The 27,196-nt window shown below is 45.6% G+C and overlaps 1 protein-coding gene across 10 annotated transcripts in view; it reads left to right on the plus strand.

Moving 5' to 3' along the window:
- Positions 1–27,196, plus strand: part of RAP1GAP2 (RAP1 GTPase activating protein 2) — a 223,874-nt gene that overhangs the window by 112,465 nt on the left and 84,213 nt on the right. For 8 of the 10 annotated variants that reach the window (XM_072978234.2, XM_072978233.2, XM_078379367.1 and 5 more), the window contains one exon: positions 23,362–23,446. The exons of the other annotated variants lie outside the window; for them this stretch is intronic. In XM_072978234.2, the coding sequence (XP_072834335.1) occupies positions 23,362–23,446 (85 nt within the window). The remainder of the gene's footprint in view (positions 1–23,361; positions 23,447–27,196) is intronic. 10 annotated transcript variants of the gene reach the window in all.

Genomic DNA, 27,196 nt, shown 5'->3' on the forward strand with positions numbered 1-27,196 from the left:
CCAAAAAAACAGGAGGGAAAGTTCTGGCTGGTGTCGCCCCCTCCACCAGGACGAGGGTTGGGGATGGCTAGGGAGTTCTGGGAAATGAGTGACGAACACGAGTCCCATTCAGCCGTTTGTGGCTAGAATAGCCCTACTGGTGTTCAGAGGTTTGTGTCACTTTCTGTGGCTAATTGCAGCTCATTGAGGAGATGCCTGGTCACGTCTTGGTTGTGCAATCGGGCACGCGACCGGGGACGCGCCTGAGGGGCTGCTCAACCATGAGCCGCAATTTGCCATGGGAAGCCACGTGAACCTTACCCAAGGTGGGAGCAAAGTTTGGGGACCCCGGGCCTCGTGAGCTTTAACGCCTGCCCTCCTGCGCCGTGGGTCCTGTCCCCCAAAACACGTGGCGCATGACGAGGATGGGGCAGGACAAGAGTTGGCTTTCCATGATACTGTTGTAGCATCCTGCCATGGAATGTGTACAAAATATGGACATTAGGGGAAATGGCAAGCAAACACACACAGAGAGACACGCAGAGACAAACTTCTGAAACCATTTATGAATATGGGCTTCTAAATGGCTCCAGAGAATTTGAGAACTCAGAAGATTTTCAGAGGCACATACTGCAATTTAGCCTCGGTCTTTTCCATCTTGGTAATGGACTTGCAAACCCGCAATTGGCCTTCAGCTTTGGATAAAGGCTTCCCTTCAACATCGTCTTTCTCCCTTCCCTATATGATCATAGAATCGTAGAATTATTGACTTGGAAGGGGCCTCAAAGGCCATCAAGCTCCTGCTCCATGCAATTATTCTAATCAAAGCAGATCGGACAGACGGCCGTCCAGGTTTCTCTTGGATGCCTCCGGCGTTGGCGTGTTCCCTTCCCTCCCGCTGAGGCCCTTGGTGTTAAGCGATTATTGTGTGTTCTGACCAATTATCTTCAGTGAGCTAAATTAAGTACAGAGTCAAAAACATGGAGTTAACTTGTAATAGCTTTAGAAAAGTTTTATTAACTGCGGACTTCAGTATTTCAGTAGCAAAGGTCAAAATAGAGCATTTGAGTGAAAAATAAAGAAGGTGGTTTTGTCATACATATTTCAGGTAAGTTTCTTTAGCTTTGTAAACCACCCTTAAAGCTGGACGGCATGGAGGCAAGTGTGGATGGAGAGAGGGAGAGCCATCAGAGAGCACATGCTCAGGTCATCATCATTTTGGAAAAAAGGGCCCTTCTTCAAGGAAGAAGGCTCGCACGCACGCACACACACGCACGCGAGAGAGAGAGAGAGAGAAGGGGCAGGAAGAGACCAAGGCACAATCAGGCCCCAATAAACAGCAGGGTAAAACTGAGGGATGGGCAGAATCACCCACTGCGTACTGGGACACCATTGATCTGCATGCTCCAACACTTGGTTCCATCGTCATACTGCTCTAACAGTTAGGAAGTTTTCTCTGACATTCAACCAAAATCTGGCTTCCTGCAGCTTGAGACCATTGTTGCGTGTCCTGCACTCTGGGATGATGGAGAACAGATCCTACCCCTCCTCTGTAGGACAGCCTTTCACATCTTTGAAAAGGGCTATCCTCTCTCCCCTCTGTCTTCTTTTCTCAAGGCTTACCATGCCCAGTTCTTTCAGCCTTTCCTCATAGGGCTTGGTTTCCAGCCCCCTGATCATCATCCTTGTCGCCCTCCTCTGCACTTCTTCCAATTTTTTAGCATCCTTCCTGAAGTGTGGTGTCCAGAACTGGACACAGCACTCAAGGTGAGGCCTAACTAGTGCCAAAGAGATGGGGACCAGTACCTCGCGGGATCTGGGGATTAGACTTCTGTCATTGCAGCCTAAAATCGCATTGGCCTTTTTTGCAACCACTTCACCCTGTTGGCTCAGGTACCCGCCCATCTTGTAACTTTGCATTTGGTTTTCTTTCTTTGGTTTCTTGCACGTCTCCCTCTTAAATTGCATTCTGTAGTTTTCAGCCTGGCACTCCAGCCCATCAAGATCATTTTGAATTTTGTTTCTGCCTTCCAAGGTATTAGCGATTCCACCCAATTTTGTGTCATCCGCAAATGTAATTAAGTATTGGCTGAACGTGTTCTAGTTCCTTGCACCTCTTGCAGTTCATTGCCACTGCAAATGGGAGACAGGGTCGGAAACAGATGATGTCTCCCCGGGGGTGTGATGGCTCAGCAGCTTTGCTGCCTTATTAGCAGCCTTGCAAAAACTAATGCTGAAAATTGATTGCAGCCAACCAGCCTTCTTCCACCACCACCCCCACTTCCAGCCAGGGATAAGCTCTCCCCCACCCAACTTTCTCTCCTGCAACAATCAATCCCATCTCGACTTCATCAAATAAGGGAGTAATAAACCAGGATGTCACTGCCGGTCCAGAGTGAGTAGTCATTGACGCTCAGCAGGAAATGGCAGAGAGAGGCAGACAGTGCTGGTGCCCGATGCAGGAACCAGGCAGTGGGCTTCTCAACAGCAAATCATTGGGACTCAGAATATGAACACAAATTGCACACCGACTCACTGTAAGAGTGTGCAAAAGCAATGGAATTAAGCAGTCATATGGAACTGAGTCCTGTTCAGTTTAATGGGGCTTACTCCCGCGCTATAGGCAGAGCTTGGGAACGTTAGTTCGAGAATCCCAGAATTTCCAGCCAGCACTTCTGGGAGTTGTAGTTCAAACAACAACGGCAGCAACAACAATGACAACTTTTCCAGTCTCTGGGAAAGGACCATGAACAGATGTGGGGCAGGTATGTCCTTCCAGATGTTTTGGGATTCCAGCTCCCATTGGTCAATTGTGAAGGATGATGGGAACAGGAAGCTTGCATCATCTAGACCCAGAGTCCCCATCTCTGGCCTATAAAACTGCAGCCAGAGTTTCCTACCCTCAATGAAGATGATTAATTGAACTCTGCCTCTGGAATAGCAAGTCTGTCCAGAATTAACCAGCACCCTATCACCACTAGTTGTGATGAGTCCTAAAACCCTGGCAGAAGAGGCAGCAACTTTTGCAGAGTTTTGAATTTTGGTTAAATGCTTCCAGCTGCACAGCAGAAGTACAGGGATCACCAGAGCAGAATAATTTCAAGTGCCCCAGTTTATTCCACCCCCTTTTTTTCTCATTAACTGGCACTTACAGTCTCAGTCACTCACTCTGAGATTTCATAACTTACAATTGAACAGAGAGCTGCAAACTGACAAAACCTGACTGCTTTTCAGCAAAGGCCTCAACAGCATCACTAAGTGTAACAGACAACAGAGGGAGGGGGGACACAGAACAGAGAGGCAGGGAAGGAAGGATCGGTTTCTGCTGGATAGATAGACAGTCAACTCAGCCCAGAAAGGTTCCTCCCAGCCAAGCCTACTAAAGGCAGCAAGCGAGGTTGCAAAACCGCCAACAGAGACCATTCCTGTCTGGATCACAACTCCCCGTTGCTGGTGACACTTATTTTCCTAACCCTCCTTCCTTTTTTAAAATATCAGGAATACTCTGAGCACTTGCCGTTCAGGCTGGAAACATCCTTGAATCATAGCACCATCAGGACTGCCTGTATAAAATAGCCGTCTGCTTTTCCGGTTCCTGATGCCAAACACATTTAGTTGGGGATGGATAGGTGCCATCGTACTGAAGAAATGGATTCTTTGTTGTTGTTGTTTTAAAAAAGGAATAAAATGAACAGCTGTATCTGTGTACGAATCGGATCAACTGCCCAGATCATAAAACAGCCAAATGCGTTGAGGAGATCCTTCTGATTGTGAGGAGCATCTCCTTGGTGTCAACAGAAGGATAATGTCCTTCAAAAGGAGGTCACAGCACTACTTGGTTTTGCTCTGTCCAGACATCCTCTTTGATGTGTATTGTCCAGTTCTGGGTGTCCCGGTTTCAGAAGGAGATTGACAACCCTAGGGCATGTCCCCAGGACAGTGAGCAGGATGGGAAAACGTTTGGAACCCAAGCCCTGTGAGGAGGAAGAGGTGCTGAGGGAACTGGGCATATTTTAGCCTGGAAGCGAGAACCTTGACTGGTGGCAGAAGAGAGCGATCTTCTAATATCAGAAGCGCTGCCACGTGAACAATGGAGCCCACCAGTTTTCTATAGCTCCAGAGCGGGACATGACAACAATAATATAAACAGTGATGGCATCACTAGCTTCCCTCAGGGTGGTCACTCGGGTCCTCTCTGGCTTTCTGAGCTGCCTCTTCCTGAATTTAAGCCCTAATGTCCTGGGCCAGCTGGACCACGGTCCATACCGGCTGGCCGGCCGGTCGTGTGGCAAACAACGGAACCTCGTATTCCAAAGAAGTAGGTTTTCTAAGAACTGGGAGTCAAGCGGTCAGCAAGCAGCCCCCTCCTGAGATGGATAGTTATGAATTTCTTACTTAACAAATTTGATTACTCAAGTCAAGACAAATTTGTCGCTTTCCAAATCAGAAGGCCCACTGTCTTAGCTATTTAAAACAAACCTTAATTTCTCAGGGCAAACCTGAATGGGTTTTTTACATCAGCTGCTCCTCCCTGATCCACTTTATATCAGATCCTGCATTATTAGATGGTAGTATGTTGGCCAAAAATCCTTCTGCAACATACAGTATGACCCCTGTATTGGTATCTGCGGTTTCACTTATCCGTGGTCTAAAAATATTAAAAACATTAAAAGCAAAATCCCAGGAATACATTTCCAAAATACCATTACCAGAACTGGCCACTAGAGGGAGGCAGAGACTGTACTATTTGTGGGGTTTCCTATAGAAGGAGGCCTTTCCATGATGTCCTTACCAGAAAAGGTGGGGTAGAAATATTTTTTAAAAAATAAAATCAAATCAATAAACTACCTTAACAAGCTGCAAGCAAGGTTTCTATCAGGCATCGTCTTTCAAAGAGTTTGAACCTGTCTGATATGTTCTCCTCCCAGAGCACGGCTGCTGGGGATTCTGGGAGATGTAGTCTGTAAAAGGAACTCATTCAAGCACTTTCTTCTCCAACCTCTAAAGCAGGATCAGGGCAGCTTTTAAATGTTGCGGGCGGGGGAGCTATACATGCCGTTGGAGATCTGCATCCCCACCGTATAGTTTTTCTTACAAAAAACTGGAGTGTTCTGGAAAAGCCCACTCATGCCCCCTCCCCTAGTGGCCGATAAATTATATATATTTTTTTAAAAAAGGAAACTGAGACTGCAGTGCTCTGGATGAAAGGAACTCTCAGGATATGGTAACATCCCCTTCCCTCCAGCGCCCCTAGGCAGGAAAGGTAAACACCTAAAATGATACTTAAATTCAGAGTGTGTGCGAGTGCTGGGGCCCCTCAGCAGTGCTATGGGGCCACATTTGGGTGGCCAAACAGTTCTTTAAGGGGAACTTAAGGACCTTATTCCTCTTTCACTCCCAAATTCCCAATTTGCTTTACTAAATCACACGTCTGTGGCTAGTGAATGTGCCCAGTTCTCACTCAGCTGTTGTAATGGGGAGAGGAACTTGATCCCTTCTGATAACTAGCTGACAATTTGTTTCATGCGTGTTTGAGAATTAGAGGCCCTGGATGGGTTGCATGCATCTTTCCAAACAACTGCTCATTCTCTCTGTACCTGCCATGTCGGTGCATTTCTTCTCAAAAGATTAAGGCAAATCTCAGAGACTTTGACAAGGAAAAGAGGCTATTCTCTCGCTTGGCACCACTGGTGAGGAATCTTTTCTGTTGAGGTGTCCTGAAGGATCAAGAGGACAGCTTGAATATGTGAGAACAAGCTATTTACAGAATATTTGTCACATTCATAATTTCTCAGAATCCTGCCTAGATTGTGAGGTTGCAATCAAACACTCGGATACTGCCTGGGAGTCTCTCTCATCAGTTCTGCTCCTAAATAAGGACACTCTGCCAGAACTTCATAGAGCTGGATAGCTCAGTGGCTGAGGTCTCTGGCTGCAGAGTCGAAAGTTGGGAGTTCGATTCTCCACTGGGTCTCCTTGACAGTGGCTGGACTGGATGACCCAGAAGGTCCCTTCCAGCTCTGCAGTTCTAAGATTCTAAAATTTATCCCACTCTTGGGTCTGATGTGGGAATGAATTGGTTGATTCCTTTTCCCAGTGACCACACAACATAAGCATGGAAGTGAATCAGCCCCTCCCGGGAGCTTCTTGGTACAGAAGCTCTGTTTTGGTTTGTTTCCAGCGCATCTGCTTGCTGGAAACGAACCAAAGCAAGCCTTTGGGTCTTAAGAGTCCTTCGGCGCTACCAGTTTGCCATATTGTGAAGCAGCTAAGAAGATAACCATTGCAGGATATTGGCAAATTAAGCACTTCCTCTGCTCCTCTGTAGAGGAGCAGAGGAAGTAAAATAAATTCTCTGTTAGGTCTATGTAGATGTGTTGCAATCACTTTAAAAAATAGCTATGTGTAGTTTGTTTGTTTTTTGAACACTTCCTCCCACAAGTGGGAGAAAGACAGGATTAGGGCTGCCAGGGCTATTTCTCTCCTTTTCTTTGACCTGCTTTAAGACTGGCGGAGAGCTTACCCACATCTGAATCCACCACCAAGTGCCACTTCTGAGTAGTCTCAACCTGGAAAGCCCTGGAAAGGGTTGCCATAAGTTGGAATGAGCTCAACAGCAAATATTATTATTACTATTAGAGGAGCGTTGGGATTGATGACCAGCTTGAAGTCTCAGTGGGGAGCAGCAGAGGAGATCTTGACTTTGTGAACATGCCGGAGTGAACAAAAAAAAAAAAAACTCAGAGCTTCATGGATGTGTGCTCATCTCAAGGTCCTGGGCATTGTGCCGGGAACACTAAGCTCCTCACCTAAAATGAACTTCTGCAGACAACATATGCTCCAAGCCGCCCTGTTTACCATAGACAGCCCCTGTTTACTAGCAGCTCCTGTCGCTAAAGCATGCTTCATGTTCTCTCTGCAGGTTTGCTTTTGAAGAAGAACAGGAGATGATTTTTTTAAAAAATTAATAACAACCAAGTATTCTGATTTTAAATGTTCCATATTGAAACCCAATTCCCCTGGCAACAGATTTGGTTAAAGTCTTTTTTTTTAACCCAGTTGATGGTCAAACCCTTTTCTTTTAAAGGAGAAGTTTGAAAAATACATTCACAGAACTTCACCTCTCAATTTCCAATAAATTTTAGTGTGACTGAGTTTAGATGCCAGGTTTACATGTTTCCTTTGCTCCTACTCTTAAGTCGCCGTACACAGACAGGCGCATCCGGCTGTATCAGATTGAACTGATTTTTTAAAAATGATATTTATGTGCTGTCTTTCAGGGGAAAGAAAAGATTTTTTAGGTGGCTTCCAAAATCCAAGCCACTATATATGAGATTTAAATGGATGGTTTTGCTGCTTCGAATGTGTTTTGGCGTGGCTTGTATTTTTTGTAGGGTTGTTTTTAAAAAATGCTTTTCAGTATTGATATACTCGCTGTTGTTAGCGTTACTATCATTTTCTGATGATGTAAGCTGCCTTGGGTTCTTTTCAGGAGAAGGGTTTAGGTAAAAATATTTTAAATAGTTAAATAAAATAAATATAATAAAACAAGAAGCTCGCAAATAAAGTTCGCCAGCGCTTAAAACTTGCAAAAAATTCGAAATGTGAGTTCAACAAAATAGAAACGATCCATAAATACATAAGCAACAGTAGCTTTAAAAAAAACTTCAGTTTAGTGAGCCAAAAAACCATGGAGTTTTTAATGTACATATATATGTGTGTCTAATTTTTGCTGCAGCAGTTCAATGTAATCTGTTGGTAGAGCATGCAGAGTGTTGTTAGTCTGTGGAACTCCTTGCCCCAGGATGGGGTGATGGCATCTGGCATCTAGATGCTTTTCGAAGGGGATGGGACAGATGCCTGGAGGAAACATCCATCGCAGGTGACAGGCCATGAGGGGGATGTATAGTTTCCAGGCTTCGAAGGAAGGTCCCTCCAAAGGCCAGAGGCAGGGGAAGAAGGAGGGTCAGGAGACAGGGATCTCGTGGTCTCTCCTGCGCTCCCAGAGGCACCTGGTGGGGCCACTTGTGAGAGACAGAGAGCTGGGTTAAGGGGGGCCCTTGGCCTGATCCTGCAGGGCACTTCTTCTTAGGTCCTTGATGTTCTTAACTGCAAACTAAGACTGAAGTTCAGCAGACATGTACTTGAGGACACATTCCCTCAAGCCAGTTGGGCCAGTTCTGGAATGAACCAACATAGTTAGGGATTGCAGCAGAATAATGATGCTCACAGGTACAGTACCAAGATGTTTGATCTGTGCTTTACGTGGGGGCCCAGGTGAGGTGGGGCACTACCTGGGAGCCTCTCTCCATCCTCCAGCACATGCCATCCCTCCCTCGGGGTGGACAACACAGACCCTGCATGGGTGGGTGGGAGCACTTTGACAGTGAGGGGAGTGTGCACACCCTCCTTCCTCACAATTGACAACCTGACCACCAGCCACGTAGCCCCGTGCCGTGGAACACAATGACCTCCAGTCGGTCACTTTCGTGGTTTGGGCTTATCGGAGTGAGGAAGGAATCAGGAAGTAACAAAAACTCACCGTCCTTGTCGTAGACCAGTAATTTCCAACCTTGGGTAACCCAGATGTTCTTGGACTACAACTCCCAGAAATCCCAGCCAGCACGGCGGGTGGTGAAGGCTTCTGGGACTTTTAGTCCAAGAACATTTGGGAACCCCAGGCAGGGAAGCACTGCCTGATATGTTGTGCAGAACGCAAGGTTTTCCTGTACAAAACACAAAGCTTTCTGTGCAAAGCACAAGGTTTTCTGGAAAAAAAGACAACTTTGATCTCACTAAAAAAAACATTTGTGTAAATGTGCTGAAAACGGGCTGATACGCTAGACAAAAACGCCATTCTAGTTGAAACAGTATGCCTAAAGGAGGCAGGGGTAAGATCTTTGTTTTAAAAACCCTCCTTCAACCCCGCAGTGTCAGATAATTATCAAGCAGTCTCCAATGCCCAATTTTTGGGCAAGGTTCCTTAATGATGTGGATTATAGATCATAGATCATAGGATCTTGATGTTGAAAGGGGCCTCGAAGGCCATCAAGTCCAACCCCCTGCTCAGTGCAGGAATCCAAATCAAAGCTGCTCTGACAGAGGGTTGTTTAAGTTTCTCTTGAAGGCCTCCAGCGTTGGAGCGCTCACCTGCCTCCCCAGTTCCCTTGTCGTACTGCTCCAACGGTTAGGACGTTTTTTTCCTGATACTCAAAGCTGGCTTTCTGTCGTTTGAGCCCACTGTTGCGTGTCTTTCCCTCTGGGAGGATTGAGAACAGATCTTGCCCCTCCTCTGTATGAATAACTTTCAAGTCTTTGAAAAGTGTTATCCTATCACCCCTTGGTCTTCTTTTCTCAAGACTTAACAGGCCCAAATCTTTCAGTTTCCAGCCCCCTGATCATCATCCTGGTTGCCCTCCTCTGATCCATTTCAATCTGGCTTCAGGTATGGGTACAGAACAGAGGCGGCTCAGGTCGCCTTGGTGGACCTTGGAAGACCTGCTTCCTTCTCGTTTCCTTGCTCCCTGCTCCCACAGCTCCAGCAGCCAGGAAGAGGGTGTTTGGAGAGTGTTTTAAGTGTGATTGAAGGACCAGGAGGTTGCAGGGGACAGAGACCCTTACTTCTCCTCTAGAGTAAAATCCAAAGTAGGGAAGAAGGATTTCTAGAGTCATTGCTGCCCCCTAGAGGTTGGGGGTGATCATGGCAAGTAGGGCCAGATGTCCGTCTTTGGACAGGAGTGTCAATAGAGAGAACCAACCTGGGCTGTTTTGTGCATTTCCGGGGTGACCATGGGATAGAGAAAAAAGGCCAAAAGTACTTACAGGGTGGAGCAGTATCCTGCTGTCAGCTCCCCGCCTGTGGAATCTCACATTCAGGGGGTGGAGAATGTGACAGACCATTAACTCACAATGGCTTTGTGTTTCGGTGAGAAGTGGTTGGCTGATGAAAAAAAAAGGAGCCTGCTCCTGGGGTTTTGCCTTGCATGGTGTCACTTTAGGGATGGTAACAAGCACAAGAGGGGATCCTGTAGGCCATCTTGACGGCTGCCAGGGGCGTCGTCCACATTCAGGCTGCCCTTGGCTTGGTGAAGCTTAGAGTCCTTTTATTCTGCTGGCAACGTGGGCACGATATTGTGGAGCATGATATTGTGGGAAAGGGATACTTACTGTGTCCACCACCCCACATATTTACCTGTTCTAGAGGTCAACAAGAGCTTTTTTGAATTGTGGGTACAGAAGAGCACAATATCCTACATTCATAAACTTGATCTCTCTCTCTCTCTCTCTCTCTCTCTCTCTCTCTCTCTCTCACACACACACACACACACACACACACACACAGACAAGCTTTCCTGCACACTCCAGTTGCAGAGGGTTTCTGAGTGGAGTCACTGGGTTGTAGCAGCGCTTTTCTGTGTTTTTCAAACTTCATTGTGAACTGAAGGGCTTCCATGAGTGTAGCCTGTTTGCATTCTTGAATTTTTCCCCCATCCTTTTAAAAAATGTGGTTATTTCCACCACTGGGACGCCAGGCAAATGTGTTTCCATGGCCACGTGCTTTCCTGCCTGGATTTTGAAGTGTTGACTTCAGGATGCTGGGGTTGTGTCTTTCTCCACCCTCCACGTTTCGCTTCTTTTTGCCTGCTGATCTGCTGTTGTGGCCGAAATTCATCCTCGGCATCTCCTGCTCGTCTTGCTCTCGTGTCCTCTGGCCGGGTGACCATCCCTATGGCTCCGTGTAGCCCCACATCAAGCCTAACCCTCATTTGGTGAGAACGAGGTTTTTCAAAGTGATCTGGAAGGGCCGAAACCAGCCGCCCGGAGCTGGGCACAGACGTGGATTGGGTCGGAGCGTCTCCAAAATGGCAGCAGGCAGGCTTGGCGAGGGTCCGACAGGCGTCAGGTAGCCTTCACCTCTCCAAGGCTCCTGTCCACATCCACCAGCTGCAAAGATGGAAACTGATCCAGGAACGCCGGACAAGCAGGGGCCACGGTTGCATTCACAGGACCTGTACCGGCGACAGCCGAGTAGATTTGGGCAACGTGGCCTGCAGAGTGTCCTGGAGACCCTTCCCAAGATCCTACGTTCTCATGGGCCTCTGACCATTCAAAAGAGCGCCACCGGACGGCGCGGTGTTGGTGCCATGGTGGCCGCCTGACTTTCCTCTGTCATCCGTCTAGTCCTTTATCACTCCTCCCCAACTCCAGAATCAACCCAGGGACCAGTTTGGCTCCAGTTAGTGGGAGGGGACCCTTGCCATGTCTACCACCCCACATGTTTCCCTCCTCTAGAAGTCAACAAGATTTTCAACATGATCACCTCTGGCGACAGGAAACTCTCCCCCCCCCAAAGCCACCACAAAACCAGGTCCTGTTCGTCCAGATTCTACCTATTTTTATTTTCTTTTCTTTTACTTATTCCATTTATACCCCGCCTATCTGGTCACTACGACCGCTCTAGGCGGCTTACAACACAAAGTTTAAAACAGCTAAGGTTTCCTTCAAGCCAGTCCCTGTTCTCTAGGCTTTCCTCATTCAAAGCATGTGCTAACTTTCTTCCTTCACAAAGATTTGATTTCTGAAGACAGCTGTTTTGGGGGTACAAATACAGCAGCCACTTTAAGGGCTGATTTTTTTTTCCCCTTTCAAACCACGGATCCTGCTGATACTTCCTTTTCATGTAAAGCGTGGTACTTTCGTGCCTGTTTACACATCGCCGCTCAAAGGAAGAGTCTGTGTTTGTTATCCTTTGATACTAACAGCAGTCGGCACATAAATGGATTTGCTCTCCACTTGAAACGGGGCAGAACGGACTTTAACTTCTAAAAGCGCACATTTCTAAATTTATTTTATCCCGAAACAGAGGAGTGAGGGGCACTTCCTTGTCTTGCACGTTCGCCTTGGCTCGTGCAACAAAGCCGCCAATTTTGTGGTTTTATGCGGCGGTGCAATTTGTGTTTGCACAAGTGCAAGGATTCTCACGGAGGTCCTCCGAAGAGATCATGGCCTGAAGATAACAATGTCAGAGTTCCTTCTGCTCCCAAGCGATGGCAAGAGCAGAGAGCTTTTGCAATCCTTGCGATAGACAGGCCAGTCTCACTCTTCTCTTTATCAGCACTGTGAGCATTGACCCATACAGAAAAGTCCCTTTTAAATTTTAAAAATGTGCACAAAAATCTGTATACATGCACATTTTCAACTTTTTTAAAAAGTGCATCAGGTGCATTTTATCTTAAGATGGGCCCCATTAACTTAATCAGGTGCATTTTCTATACGGTGCACTTCCTCTCCGTCCTTAAAGAAAAATATAATCTACGGATCCACATTCCGATCCTGCCACATTTGTGTGGACTGAGGTTCCGATCGGGTCACTGCCGACCAGAATTTGAGAAGATCACACCCCTCGGGCGTCCCCACCACAGGCGAAATTGAGTTAACTCTTACACGGTGGCGGGAGAGTTTGCCATCGCAAAAACGGCTGGCTGCTCAAGGCCTGCTTCATTCATCGTACGCTATCTCATCTATTTCCTGCTGTCCTCCAGAGAAGTGACTCATCTCTTTCTAATCTTTTGTGGGTTTCGCTGGATGGCTGTTTGGTGAGCGAATGGACTTTGTGCAGACTTGTAGCATTGCCCTTTAAATAGAACTACTTACAATCTCATTACCAAAAAGTAACCAGTGAGAACTAATTAGAGCACTTGTAACTTGTTACTTCCAAGATTTTTCAAACTTTTGACAGAATAACTTTTGACCTGCATTGGATGCCGATCAGTCTGTTTCTGTAGCCTTTTTTTGATCTTTGCATCCCCCCTAAACTGCAAGGTCAGAAGACCAGCCGTCGTAAGATCGAATCCACGCGACAGAGGGAGCTCCCGTCGCTTCTCCCAGCTCCTGCCAACCTAGCCGTTCGAAAGCATATAAAAATGTGAGTAGATAAATAGGTATACCTCGGTGGGAAGGTCACGGCATTCTGTGTCTAGTCGCGCTGGCCACGTGACCACGGAAACTGTCTTTGGGCAAACGCTGGCTCTACGGCTTGGAGATGGGGATGAGCACCACCCCCTAGAGTCAGACAGGACTGGACTCAAGGTCAAGGGGAACCTTTAGCTTTACGAAATTGCAAAAACGTCACAAATATTCGAAGAGGATTTGAGAAAGGAGCCTAAGCAGACATCCATGTCCCGACAGCACCTGCTCACCTGTTTGGAGTGCTATTGCTCATTAGAGGTGGTCTTAAAATCAACTGCAAGCCATGTGCTCTGCTTTGAAAGCACTCGGAGCTGAGCGCGGGGTCTTGCAAATACAGGATGTGGCGATTCTCACTCCCTATTGCCGGCATTAAAGGTTTGGAATGGACGTCAATTCATTCTGGAGGGTTTGAGCCCTCCCTTTGTCCTTTTCTGTCCCGGATCTTAATGGAGTTGTTTGTGCATGAAATTTGGAGGCGTGATAGACCATAAAGAGAGGCGTCGTCCTGGTAGATTTCAGGCTTTGCCTAGTAGGTGCCTTTAACTTTTGCTTTTTTAAACAATGAAGTCTGAAGCAATGCTTTGGGCTTCCTCTCGTTCCATTTGTGCTCTAGACCGAAGAGGGTTTGTCGATTTGTTTCGCTTTGCCCTGGAATTAAATCCAGCCGGCCCAATGTCTTCTGTGCACATCGCTTTTTCATCCATTCTGATTTTGCTCAGAATTCGGGCCGAAACCCGTGCACAGTGCAGAGCAGCATTGAGCAGCGTAGGGAACAAAATACAGCTGCCCATGCAGTTTTGGTTGCATCCCCGCCAGAATTGAAAAAGAAAGTTTTTAACCAATGGCAATCCGCCAGGGATGATGACTAGCAATGGGATGAAATGTGGCTCGCCTGGGAGGTAGGCCTTGACTGGAAGGCCTTGAGGCCTAGCTAGGCTGGGTTCCACCCAAACCTCTTGTCCTCGCCCCAGTGCTACCTGGGAGATTTCTTTCTGAGCGGGAAGCTGAGTGGACGTTGTGATGATTTGTGTTTTTATGTGTATTAGAATGGGATATGTAGTCCTAAGATTGTCCCAATAGCATCCATCTTGATTTAAAGTCTGCTCTGTAGTAGGAAAGTTTTTCATGCTGTTTCAGAGAAGCTTCGCTCTCTGGTTATCTCGTTGCTAAGATGAGCAGAGAGCAGAGACTTTCGTAGTCAAAATAATTCTGCCACAAAACATGATAACAACTCTCAAGCTCTCATGAGAAAGTTAGGTGGGACAACAAGACCCAGAAGGGGGTGTTCCTTATGAAGAATTCTGGGAAGAAGAAGGAAGTTGGTGAAGAGTGGAAAAAAGATGGAGTTGGACTGAGAAAGGTCAGACTCGTGCTTTTTCCCATAATGGATTATAACTTTGCTATGGACTATTTTCCCTACCATGGACTGATGGAAGTCAACTGGATTTTATCTATCGTCAGCCTATGAAGACCCAAGACACGTGAGATGGACTGTGTTATGTTTTTTATTAGTTAGTATAATCCCATTTCTTTATTTTTATAGCTGGAGTGGGGAGGGGAGTGTTCCGTTTGTCTTGATATGAAAATGTACCTACTGAACCATTTTACCATCAACTGAAACCTTTTCTAAAGCAATTCTTTTCAATAAAGCAGTAATGATTTGATCTGCATGCATTGGTTCTTGTACAGACTAGCTGAATGTCTAATTGGCCATGTGTGTTTGCTACCAAAGATTTAGAGCCAGATTATTCTGAGTATAACTCATGGATTTGTCTGTGTGTTGCTTTCTTACTAAAGGAGATTGGCTTTTGAGGAAGAAGTTTAGACAGGACCTTGCTGAGACCTAAGGGCTCTGCTCAGCAGTCAGAGGTTTGTCTGGATTTCGGACTCATCCCAGTCTCCGGCACCCCCGTAAATCTCTTTGGAGATAAGGGGCTGCTTACAGACGTAAGCCTAGCTGAGACTCAAAGCCTTCCACTCGAAGCCTTTCTTTCAGGAAAGCCACCTTCATCTACCTGGAAGTGGTCTCTGTCTGTCAGGTGGAACTCCCAGAATGGAGAATTATGGGATTCGTAGTCCAAGAAATCAATAAACCCCATCCCTAATAGGGACATTGATTGGTGGTTGGGTTGTCCACGTCACAGCCTCTCCAAGAAAGAGAATCCTTCTCGAGAGAGAGAGAAAGAGAGAGAAAGAGAGAGAAAGAGAGAGAAAGAGAGAGAGAGTCGTATTTCTCTGCATGAGTCTTCCTTCTGACCTTCCACCCCAGAGGAATCTCATGGGAAACCTCACAGGACTTGGCGGGGGGGGGACACTTTTCCCAGGAGGAACACCAAGGTGTGCAGGATTATGCCAAGCGTGACACAGAACGGCTTCTCTTCCTGTACAGGATTCATCCACAAAGTAGAGAAGAACGCCCCATCTGTGCAGGATGATCACAATTCCTGTGCAAAATGGCATTTCTTCACTGGAAGAGGCCTCAAGCTGTGCGGGTTTGGGCCGTCTCCAGCGATGAACAAAGGGCTAGAAATTGAAATCAAGACAAGAGGAAGCAGGGAAATCTTGCTGTTCCAGAAGGAAATCTCAGCACCGCAAAACTTTGAAAATAAATGGAGACCATTTAAAGAAAATTAGGAAAACATAGGAATGTTCATAGGATCATGGAGTGGGAGGGGGCGTCTAAGGCCATCAAGTCCAACCCCCTGCTCAGGGCAGGAATGCAAATTCTTCCCATCATGCACAGCATTTCATGGCAGATAAAAGAGTTGGGAACCAGAGACCCTCCCGAGGTTCTTGGGCTGCAACTCTGGTCAGCCCTGATGGGTGTGGCCGATGGGGGGGGGGCTTATGCAACCTGCAGCCTTTCAATAGAGAGGCTGGTGGAAATGGGTGATTCCAATGTTGGGGGGGGGTACAGGGAACCCGTTCCTGGTTTCTGCACGAACTGGCCAGCGTGGTGATCCCTTTCTCCAGACTAGGTTCAGAACCTAGGTTATGTGCAAGAGATGTAACGATGGGCTCAAGTTAAAGGAAGGCAGATTTAGGCTGAATATCAGGAAAAACTTCCTAACTGTTAGAGCAGTACGACGAGGCACTCAAGAGAAAATTGGACACCCATTTCTCAGATGTACTATGATATTTCTGCATTGAGGAGGGGGATACTTTCAATGGCCTTCAAGGCCTCTTCTGATTCCATTATTCTGTGGTTGTATAAGCTCATTGGAAGTTCAGGCTACAGTAGATCCTCCTATCCGCGGGATCACTATCTGCTAATTCACTTATCCACTGCCTGAAAATAATACATTAAAAACTGGAGAAGCACGTGTTTAGATACACTAGAAGGAGCCACAGACCGTAGAATGTGCAGCTTTCAAGATTTGTATGTTTCTTGGCATCCATGGAATTGATCGCCTGCAGCTTCCACATCTTATGCTAGAAGAAAGAGCGCCCCTTCCATAGATTGGGAATTTTGCATTCTGACCCGGAGAATGGGATTCTAGGAAGCTACTGGTCAATTTTGCTTGGAGGCAACCTGTCCACATTGCCTCGGGGAAGAACCTTCTAGCCAATTCTTTTCATTTCATATTCTGGGGTTTGGACTTGTGACCTGCAGCCGACGGTCCTCCTGAGCTTTGCCCCCAAAGCTGGGGTTCATTCCCTAGAACTTTTCTCCATGGGGATCCCTAGGCACTCACATTGTTTTCTTTGGGGGGGGGCCAGATCAAAAACATTTCATTCCTCCGGGGATTCTTTTTGAAAAATTACGCCGGTTGAGATCAACATTTTCAATGTTGTCTAGCAGCATTTAAACCTTCTGCATTTTACTGCTGATGTTTATGTTGCCCAGGCTTTGATTTGTTTTTGCCAATTGTAATTTTCTTTCTTAAAAAAATCTGAATCGAATGGGTGGGTACAGAAAAAGGAAATGAAACGAATAAAGAAACTAACTGCGACCCTCTGCCGGAGGAACTGTCCAGCAAGACCAAAGAAAGCCCAGGACAGAGGGGAGCTGTCCAGCAATGCAGGAGAGGCCGGGGAAGTTTCATGCTATCCTCTGTTAAATCACCCTTTTGGTGCCTCAACAGGGATGTGATCTCCGAGGAAGCTCTTCCCGAGTGATGATGAACAATGATGGGATTTTTCGATTTTCTGGACGACAAATTCTGCAATTCTCCATTCTGGGAGTTCCACCTACCTACCTACCTACCTACCTACCTACCTACCTACCTACCTACCTACCTACCTACCTACCTACCTACCTACCTACCTACCTACCTAAACACTGAATGTGACTCACCTTGGAGAGAGGCCTCATTTAGGAGACTCTGGGGCTGAGCTAGGCCTAGCTTCCTGTTCCTGCCCCAGTGCTAGCTGGGAGCGTGCTTTCTGAGCAGCTGTACTTTTGTTTCCTGTGTCGTGCCTACATAGGGATGCTTACGCGCCAGATCATGATGGAGACGGCTCAGATCTGTGGGTGGTATTGCACCCTCATATGAGGCCTTTAAAGAGGTTTTGGATGGAAGGGACTTTTCTGGACTGGGGTTGCTGTCAGTCAACTCAGTAGCAGTCAATTGCTTCCTCTCTACCTGAGATTCTTTTTCCTGCCTTTCTTACCGTCAGTCAGGGTTCAGTAAGCGTTCTGTGTGTGAGAATTATGGGATCAGAAGCTAATAGTTGAAGTGTTCTGTCAGCAATGTAACCAGTCAGTACATAATGGAGTAAATTAAAAAGCTAAACTCAGTGGTGTGACAAGTGAACATTTTTGCACTGGACAATGTTTGTTTTTATATAAGAAGAACTGTGAGTAGACTGAAGTGGTTCATTCTTTCTCATTTACCAAAATGTCTGAATGAATGTATTGAAGCAAGTGTCAGTTGAAGTAAATGTACAAATAAGAGGTGCTCTGCCATGGGAGATTAAAGTTCACTCTTCTCTGTAGGTTTCTGAACCGTTTTTATTCACTCAGTATACAGAGGAAGTTATTGTTGTTGTTAATTAAGGACTATACTCAATTTCTTCACACCAACTTTGCCAAACAAACCCCAAAAAGAGTGCAGTTTGGACACGGTGCAGGATGACAGGTCTCCCAAAGGAATGTTTCCTATGTTCAGCTCATTCCCTCTCCTGCCGTCTCTAATGAGAGTGTGAGGAGGAAGCCTTGCTATATGAGACCATGGAAGAGTGGCCAGGCCTTCCCATGTTGGCCAACCAGATGAGGAACTTGGCAGTGGTCCTTAAGAACTTAAGAAGTTTCCTCCTGGATCATTCCAAGACACGCGTGCAACCACATTCTCTTGCTGAAATCCTCTTAACCTGACGTTATGCCAATGCGAGCATGTGCCAGGAAATGCCCGCTCCCGGTGTGCCATGATCTTCCAAATGGTTCTGTGGATTCATGTCATGTATATGCAGCTGCGTGTCAAAATTTCACCCAGTGCTTCACCTTCCCCAGCAACGGCTATATAACAGAATTCTGCCTCCGAGACTAACAAGCCACATTGGAGGGCCCCATAATCAATGCATGTATCCAGTCCACATCTAATGCTGCTTGTTGTTGTGATGTGCCGCCACGTTGCTTCTGACCTATGGCGACCCTGTGAATGAGCGCTCTCCAAAGGGTGCTGTCTTCAACAACTCTTGTGGACTCAAGCCTGTGGCTTCCTTGAGGGAGTCAGTCCGTTTCGTGTTATTGGGTCCTCCTCTTTTCCTGCTGCCTTTGACCTTTTCCCAGCACGATGGTCTTTTCCAGAGAATTCTTCCCTTTCAGGATGTAGGACAGCCTCAGCGTCAACATTTTTGCCTCTTGAGCTTGAAGCTGGAGTTCAGGCTTGATTTGATCCTAAGAGACTCCCTGGTTTGTCTTTCTGGCAGTCCAGGATCTGCACAAACTTCGGCACCATATTTCAAACATATGATTCCCCACCCCACCCTGGTCAGCTTTCTTAACTCTCCAGCTTTCACACCCATACATGGGGATCAGGAAGACAAGAGTGTGGGTGATCTTGGTCTTGATCTCCGGCGACACCTCCTGACTCTTGATCCTCTTTTCTATTTCCTTCCTAGCTGTTCTTCTGTCTTCTCCTGATTCCTTCTTGGCTGAAGACTCCATCAGGGTTGATGATGGCCATCGTAGGGTCTGGAATTCCACTGTGTGCAATGCATAAATGCCTTCTTGTTACCTCCTTTGAATTTCTCACAGTTCAGCTTCAGTGGATAACCTCCAGAACGTCTAATATGATGATGAGACATGGAGAAAAGCTTCCCTCATCCACCTCCTGCCTAGAGCAGACGGTTGAACCTTATAGGCCCCTTCCAACTCAATTACTGTATGTACTTGATTATAAGCCTAGTTATTCATCACACTTTTTTTGCTGAAAAAGCACCCCCCTCGGCTTATACTCAAGTCAGTGCCAAAATTACATGTTTTCCCCTGCAGTATGGGTGTTCTCCAGGCTCCCCCGCTCATCTATGGGCGCCTCTGTGGGTGGTCCGATGACCCGAGTTAAGTACGCTGCATTTCTGCTTCCAGAACGCTCCCATCCTCCTTCTTCTTCATATTCTATGTACCCACCTTCCTCATCCCATGCCTCCCTCCATCTTGTTATGCAGCAGTAGAGGAGTAGATAAGCGCAGCATCAGGTATGAGTCCTCCCTCCGCAGGCAGTGAAGTGTGTCTCGCAGCTCAGAAGGGCAATATCTTCAAAAACATTTAACCTACTGATGCCTCAATTAATGTAATTTTATTGGTATCTATTTTTATTTTTGAAATTTACCAGTAGTTGCTGCATTTTCCACCCCCGGCTTATACTTGGGTCAATAAGTTTTCCCAGTTTTTTGTGGTAAAATTTGGTGCCTCGGTTTATATTCGGGTTGGCTTATACTCAAGTATATACGGTGTTCTGTAATTTTATGATTATGTGATTCTCTTGCCCTGCAGATCTACTGTGCGTCTCCTCCTGCCTCATCTTTCTAAGCAACGCGAAATCAAAAGTCATGAGTCTTCTTCATAACTTTGCAACGAAAATCTGCATGAAAAACTTCACACATCTTCATGCATTAATCCTGTTTCTTATTCTCCTTCTGCATGTTTGCTGGATACACGTATTTTGAAGGCCATGAGAAAACAGAGATGGAGCTAATCAGTTAAAATATTAAAGATCCCGAATTGTTTCTTGATAGAACTGCCTGATCTTAATTCTGTTCACAGAAGCATTAAGTGCCACAATTATCCCGGCTTCCCAAGCTGGCGGGTGATGTTCTGTCCATGTCATCTGCCAATTAGTCCTCCGTTAGCCTCTCCTGAGGTGAACTGACGTTATTTCGGTCACAACTGTCTCGTTAGCTGTTCGATGTGTGTGTGTGTGGGGGGGGGGAATTGATGTGCGCCAGGGCACCAAGAAGCACAGGAGCCCAGAAAAACCGGTTGGGTGTTAGATTTGCAAAGAGGGTGGCCCTCCAAGGCCGTTTGGAAGTCCGTCGACGAGCAGCCTCAGAACTTTGCTGCTTGTTTTATCTCGTGCGTTTTGATATCTGAACTCTGTGTTTTGCAAGGACCCAGAAAGGAAGGGCCTCCAAGAGAGAACTGTTCAAAGGAACCAAACAGGGTCTGAACAAAATGACACAGACATAAGGATGGTCACGAGACATAAACATTACTTAGTACTTTCCCCATCTTCTAGATCAAGGTGTGGAACGTGTCGAGGTTGGGGGGGGGGCTGCATCCAGCTCACCTACCCACCCTTGACACTGCGACTGGTTTCGGGTTGGCAGGCGTTGGCCCGTGTTTGGCGTCTTGTTCCCCGGAGGTCTCAGGATGGGGACTGGAGAGAGATGTTCCATTACCTGCACACCCAAATTTTGAGTAAGAAAGTTAGAGGGGGAAATGGGGTTCAAATCATTCCTTGTACCTTTCGGGGGGGGGGAACAATCTTGCTGTTTTGAAGCGGTAAAGTCCCTTTCTAGGCCCAATTCAGAGTGCGGGTCATGTTCTATAAAGCCTTACACAGCTTGGATCCAGGCTCCCTGAAGGACTGTCTCTTCCCCTTATGAGCCTTTTCAGTGTTTAAGATCCTTAGGTTAAAATCCTCCTCTCGGCCCCATCGTCCAGCCCAGGCCCAGCGGATGGGGACCCAAGACAGAGCCTTCTCGGGGGCAGCTCCTGGGGTATGGAGGGGTCTCCTCCGGGGGAGATCAGGAGGACCCCCAACCCTTTTCTCCTTCCGCCAACTGCTGAAGACACACCTCTCCAGGCAGGGTTTTTATTAATGCAGTCCCACAAATTGGTTTCTAGCTTAGTAAGTTTGTTTTTAAAGTGTTACATGTTTTTAATCACTTCGTGCCTTTTTACATTTTTTGTTATGGTTCTTTTTAATGCATACTTCACTGCACTTTGCACGCTGCTTGGTTTAACACTACGGGGCGCCTTGAGTCAGTCACTAAATTGGGAGAAAAGTTGCCAATAAATAAATAAATAAATAAATAAATAAATAAATAAATAAATAAATAAATATTTTGAGTACACCCCCATCTCATTTTTCTTAAAATCTGGCCACTGGAGGATGGAATGCAGCCTTTTTTTCAGTTTAAAAACCCCGTTTTTGGAAGACCAGCTATTCAGCAATGGGGGGGGGGGTAATCCGTGAGAGGAGAAATCTGCACTCCCCTGGGATTGAAATATAGCAAGAAGGCCCAACACTCTGGAGACTTACACACACACCCCGATCTCTCCTCCATTCAAGGGTTTCAGGAAACCTTTCATTAAAATAAAATATATATAATGAGTTAGATTTAGGAGGTTTGAAATGGCTGTCCAAGGAGACTTTAACTTGCACTTTACACATCCCATTCTAGAGAATTCCAACTAAAATCCACTTTCTTCCGTTTCTCTTCTTTTTTTATGAAATACAGTATGTATCTCAATATAGACCTTTCTGACATCAAGGCACTTATTTACATGAAGATTTTGTAAGTAAAAGAGAAACATTTTTATTCTTTCGAAACCAAGAGACTTTATTTATCTTGAGACACTGTTCTTCCAGTTAAACTAAAGTGTGGCAGATCTGCACTATGAGGTGTGGAAAAATTGAGACAGACTTGTAAATTAATATTCTAATCTGCTCTGTGGGTTCCTCTCTGGACCGCTGCATAGCTGGAAGCTTGTTTTTCATTTTTAATCCAGCATTTCACCACCCGCTTTGCCCAGCAGTCATAACAGCAACAGTTGCTTGCAGCATTAAGAAGGTTTTTTAAAACAACAACAACAACAACAACAACAACAACAAGAAGAAGTAACTAAAAGTAATTATTGAGTTGCATTTGAGAAAGCAAGAAAACCCGCAGCCGCCGCTAATGACTTTTTGGGGTTTGGTGAAAGGTGTGACCAAAAAAGCATGATCCCAATGTTGTGTGCGTTTCTTTTAACGTGTGGGTGTGGGCGTGGGTGCTGTGTCACATCCTGGATCCCTCCAAACATGATAGAGGTTTTGTATGAGCTGTGCATGGTCTCCGGGAGATGTGGCTTCTTCTCGGCTTCAGCCTTACAGGGTGCAAGAGAGGGTGGCCAGCGCTGGGACACCCTCCTGCCCCCCCCCCCGCGTGCAGGAACCGTGCTTAGCATCTGTTCTTGGGCACATCGTGTCCTTTCCATTGGGAGAGAAAGCCATCAGCAAACATTGAGGAGTCAATACTGTAGATAACAGCAGATGGAGAAACTAAGGACAAGTTTGTGTGTGTGTGTGTGTGTGTGTGTGTGTGTGTGTGTGTGTGTGTGTGTGTGTGTGTGTGTGTGTGTGTGTGTGTGTGTGTGTTTCCCCCCTTGCCCTGTTGCCATAGAAACCCAGCCCTGTATAACTCTTCCCCCCCAGATAGAAACTACCTGAAATGGATTTTACCTGCATCTTACCTAGAAGGTAAAGACACGATCAGCTTTATTTGGTTTGAAATTGAGCTTCTGCTTTTATGAGTCACAATTGTTTGTTTGTTTGACTGATTGATTGATTTATATACCGCCCATCTAGATCGGGTCTACTCTGGGTGGTTAAAACAAAATAAATAGATCCCAAGTCTCAAGAATTATGGTTCTTTTTATTATTGTTATTATTATTGATTTGTTTCCCTTCTCTTTTATGGTTCTCAAATATATAATATGCCACCCAGAGTAGACCTTTGGTCTAGATGGGCAGGGTATAAATCTAATTAATTAATTAATTAAATATCATCATCATACTCTTAGAACTGCAGAGCTGGAAGGGACCCTGTGGGACATCCAGTCCACCCCCTGCCAAGGAAGCCCAGTGGGGGAATCGAACTCCCAACCTCTAGTTTTCCTGGTTCAAAGTTCTCTAAGTTCCTGCTTGTTTGGAGAGCTAGGGGAAAGAATAAAAGCACACTAAAATGGGTCGTCTTTCCCCACAGGAAGCAGGAGGTCTTGAATAGCACGGATGGGCCAGGCCCCGAGAGACCTTTATCGCCGCCGCTCACGGCCCCACCAAACATGAAGGTAAGCTGACCGTTCTTTTGCGCTCTTGGGGTGGAGCTATTTTGCAGCCCGTGTCAGGAGGTCCATGGGGCCCGGTCGCCTTTTGTAACTGAACGCAGATCGAGATATTATGACGATCCGTGCCCCACCCAGTGCATGAGTCGGAACCAGCTGAAAAACCGCTGGAGAGGGGGGGAATTTAAGCTGAAGCAGCAGCAAAACTAGCAGACACAGAATTTCACAGCCTCCTCAGTAAAATGTCCAAACTGGGAAAAGCAAAGGGCTGATGAAACAGCTTAAATGGCATTAACCGCATTAACCGTGGGGGAAGGCCAGCGCCCAGAGAGGAGGGCATCGAAAGTTCACACTAGAGATGCTTCACAACTTTGGCACAGCCGACAAGAGTTTTCTCTTCCCGGGGCTGAACAAAAACTTCTCTCCATTTTTTGGTTCCTCTTCTACTGACACGCTGGTCTGTTCGTGGCTGTTCTGACTTTCGCTGTACCAGCTCTCGACAACAGCATTGTGTTGCAAGGTGGATTTTAAAAAAAGAAAAGTATGTTTTTTTTAAATTAAATCATTAAAATATCTGATTTTTTAAAAAGTGAATTATGGTTTAGATCAATTTGAATTTAAAGCCAATCCACGCTGTGTTGCATCCAAACCAGTCTCCCACGTTTTCGGCACAGAAGTATTTTCCCTCGTTTCTTTTCCTGTTTCTTTGGTCCTGAATGATGAGCTGTGATAATCCACACTTTTCTGTGTCTCCTTATGTGAACAAAGTGTTCCAGCTTTTTTCATTGAAAGGCAGCGATCCTGTTGAGAACCCCTCGCACATCTGAGTCACCTAAGCAGACCCTCCCTCTTGGCAGGCCATCAGTTCGTCACATGATCACTGCCACAAGCAATGCATGAGCCGTCATGTGACAGCCTACCTTGCGGTGTTTGGGTGTTGAACCACATACCTGATTACTGTTGAGCATTGTTTTTCTCAACAGGATTATGGCTTGGGTATTTTATGATTTCTTGGCCTTTAGTTTTCCTTCTTGGTGTATCTTTCTTTGTCATCCTCTTGACTGGTCAAATTCTTAGCACCCTGTGATACATCCATGTTTCAAAGGCTTATCTAGGTGGCTGTATTGTAGCCAACATTGGCACCTTTGAAACGAAAATGTCTTGTTTGGCACAAAGTTGCATGGACTGCTGCAGTCCACTTGTTTAGTTACTGTTTTATTTAAAAGGGTCTTTTTTATTTACTGTTTTAGTTATTGTTGTTTTTGGTCAGGGTGCATCTAGTTATATGTGTTTATCACTAATGAAATTAGATAAAACAGTGGTTGGAAAACAACCAGTAAACGTCACTTGTCAATGTGTGTTTCTCAAGACCAGATTTTTATTACAGAGTGGCTGAAATGCTATGGCACAGTTACACAAATAGCATAGCTTTTGGAATTGAACTGACCTCCCGTTAAGAAATATCTGTAGACTTTTATCTGTTGCATCTTGAGTTGTGGGACTTGGTGGGCAATAAATAATGCCTAGGGAGATTTCTTAGCTGACACCAATTTATGTCTAAAAGTTACGCCCTTTGCCTAACCATACAACAGGATTTCAGCCAGTGCATTCTTCAGCTGCCTCGAGTGGTCTTTTAGGCCAGATGGGTGGGGTATAAATCAACTAAATAAAATAAAAATAAATAAATAAAACATAAAGAAGCTGATTTGTGCCATATCTATTCAGACTTTTGTTACTTGACTTTGATCCCACTGTTGTTTGACCAAACTCCAGGTTACTTTACTTACATTTATCAACACACCTATATGTTCATTTTTGGATCTTTATCTTCATTTCCTGGGCTGTTTGCTTTTTATGATTACCACTAGCTTTGTTTTCTTAACATTTGTTTTTAGGCTGTGCTCATTACTTGCTTTGTTGACTTTATCATGTAATCTTTCTGAACTTTAAACTAGTCATAATGTATTGTCCGCATATCAAGTGCTGATAAACTTTCCATTGAAAAAGATACCGTCATTTGAATCAGCAAGTGGCTCTATAAAAATTTTCTTGGAGGATATACAGTGAAAAGTTGTGGTGGGAGTAAAAATCCTTTTTTCTTCCAAGTTGTTGTTGTTTAGCCGTTAAGTCATGTCCGACTCTTTGTGACCCCATGGACCAGAGCACGCCAGGCTGTCCTGTCTTCCACTGCCTCCCGGAGTTGGGTCAAATTCAGGTTGGTCGCTTTGATGGCACTGTCCAACCATGTCATCCTCTGTTGTCCCCTTCTCTTCTTGCCTTCACACTTTCCCAACATCAGGGTCTTTTCCAGGGAGTCTTCTCTTCTCATGAGATGACCAAAGTATTGGAGCCTCCGCTTTAGGATCTGTTCTTCCAAGTAGAGGGAAACAAATACAGTCGTGCCCCGCTGGACGATTACCCCGTTTAACGATGAATCCACTTAATGTTGATGTTTTTGAGATCGCTTTTGCGATCGCAAAACGATGGTTTAAATGGGTTTTTTTTCGCTATGTGATGATCGGTTCCCTGCTTTGGGAACCGATTTTTGCTTTACGACGATCAGCAAACAGCTGATCGTTGGGTTTCAAAATGGCCGCTGGCTGAAGAAAATGGCCCCCCGCTGTTTTTAGGAGTGATTTTTCGCACTACAGGCACCGAAAATGGCCACCCCTATGGAGGATCTTTGCTGGACGAGCAGGTATTCAGCCCATTGGAACGCATTGAACGGTTTTCAGTGCGTTTCAATGGGGTTTTTTATTTCGTTTGACAATGTTTTCACTCTACAGCGATTTCGCTGTAACGAATTAACGTCGTCAAGCGAGGCACCACTGTAAATGAATATCCAGGAAAACAAAAAGAGAAGCTTGAACTTTCTCTAGAAACAATAACGAATAAACTGAGACTGTCAAACTTTGGATGTGTTATGAGAAGACTAAATTCACTGGAAAAGGTCATGATGTGGGAAAAGCTGGAGGCAGCGGGAAAAGAGGAAGACTGAAGATGAGATGGATTAACTCAATCAAAGAAGCCATGGGTGCAACTTTGCAAGACTCAGTCAGGGATTTTTGGCATTCACTAATTCATCGGGTCAACATAAATTGAAAATGACTTGACAGCATGTTAACAGCAGCAACAAAACTAGCTTAAGCTAGCTTAAATTTTACATCAATAGTATCTGTTAAAATTTTCTCCCTCCAACACATCCTTCATTGAATTGGATAGTTCAGCCCACTAACTAAACCACTGGCTCTTTTCCGTATCAGCAAAGAATGCAAATTATTTAACACAAATAATCCCAAATCGCTGCGGCTTTATTATCTGGCTTTTTAAGAATCAAGAAGCATGGAAGGGGGGCAGGGAGCTTGTTTTAACAACTGGCCAGTCCTTTGAGGTTTGCTGGGTGTGCATCTGCATCTCTGTGTGTGTTTGTGTGCACACACACTCTGCTTCTTGATGGCAAAGAGTACCAGTTTTAGACAGAAGCAGCTTGCACAGATTAAGGAGAATATTTTTGATAAGAAAAATTAGTGCTCATTGTCTCACAATGTCACATGAAGGTGAGTAACTTCACAGGCATGGAAAATTTCACTTAGCTGAGAGAGCTTATGTGGCAGCCTTTTGAATGTTTGGTTATGTTCTTCTAGCTGCACCAGAAGTGCAGGGATTCATACAACAAAGTAGCTTCAGATTTCCCCTTTTCTCATTAAGTGGGCACTTACAGTCCCAGGAACTGAATCTGAGACATTAGTAAGAGAA

The sequence above is a fragment of the Pogona vitticeps genome, chromosome 7 (genome assembly GCF_051106095.1).
Source record: "Pogona vitticeps strain Pit_001003342236 chromosome 7, PviZW2.1, whole genome shotgun sequence".
Lineage (NCBI taxonomy): Eukaryota > Metazoa > Chordata > Lepidosauria > Squamata > Agamidae > Pogona > Pogona vitticeps.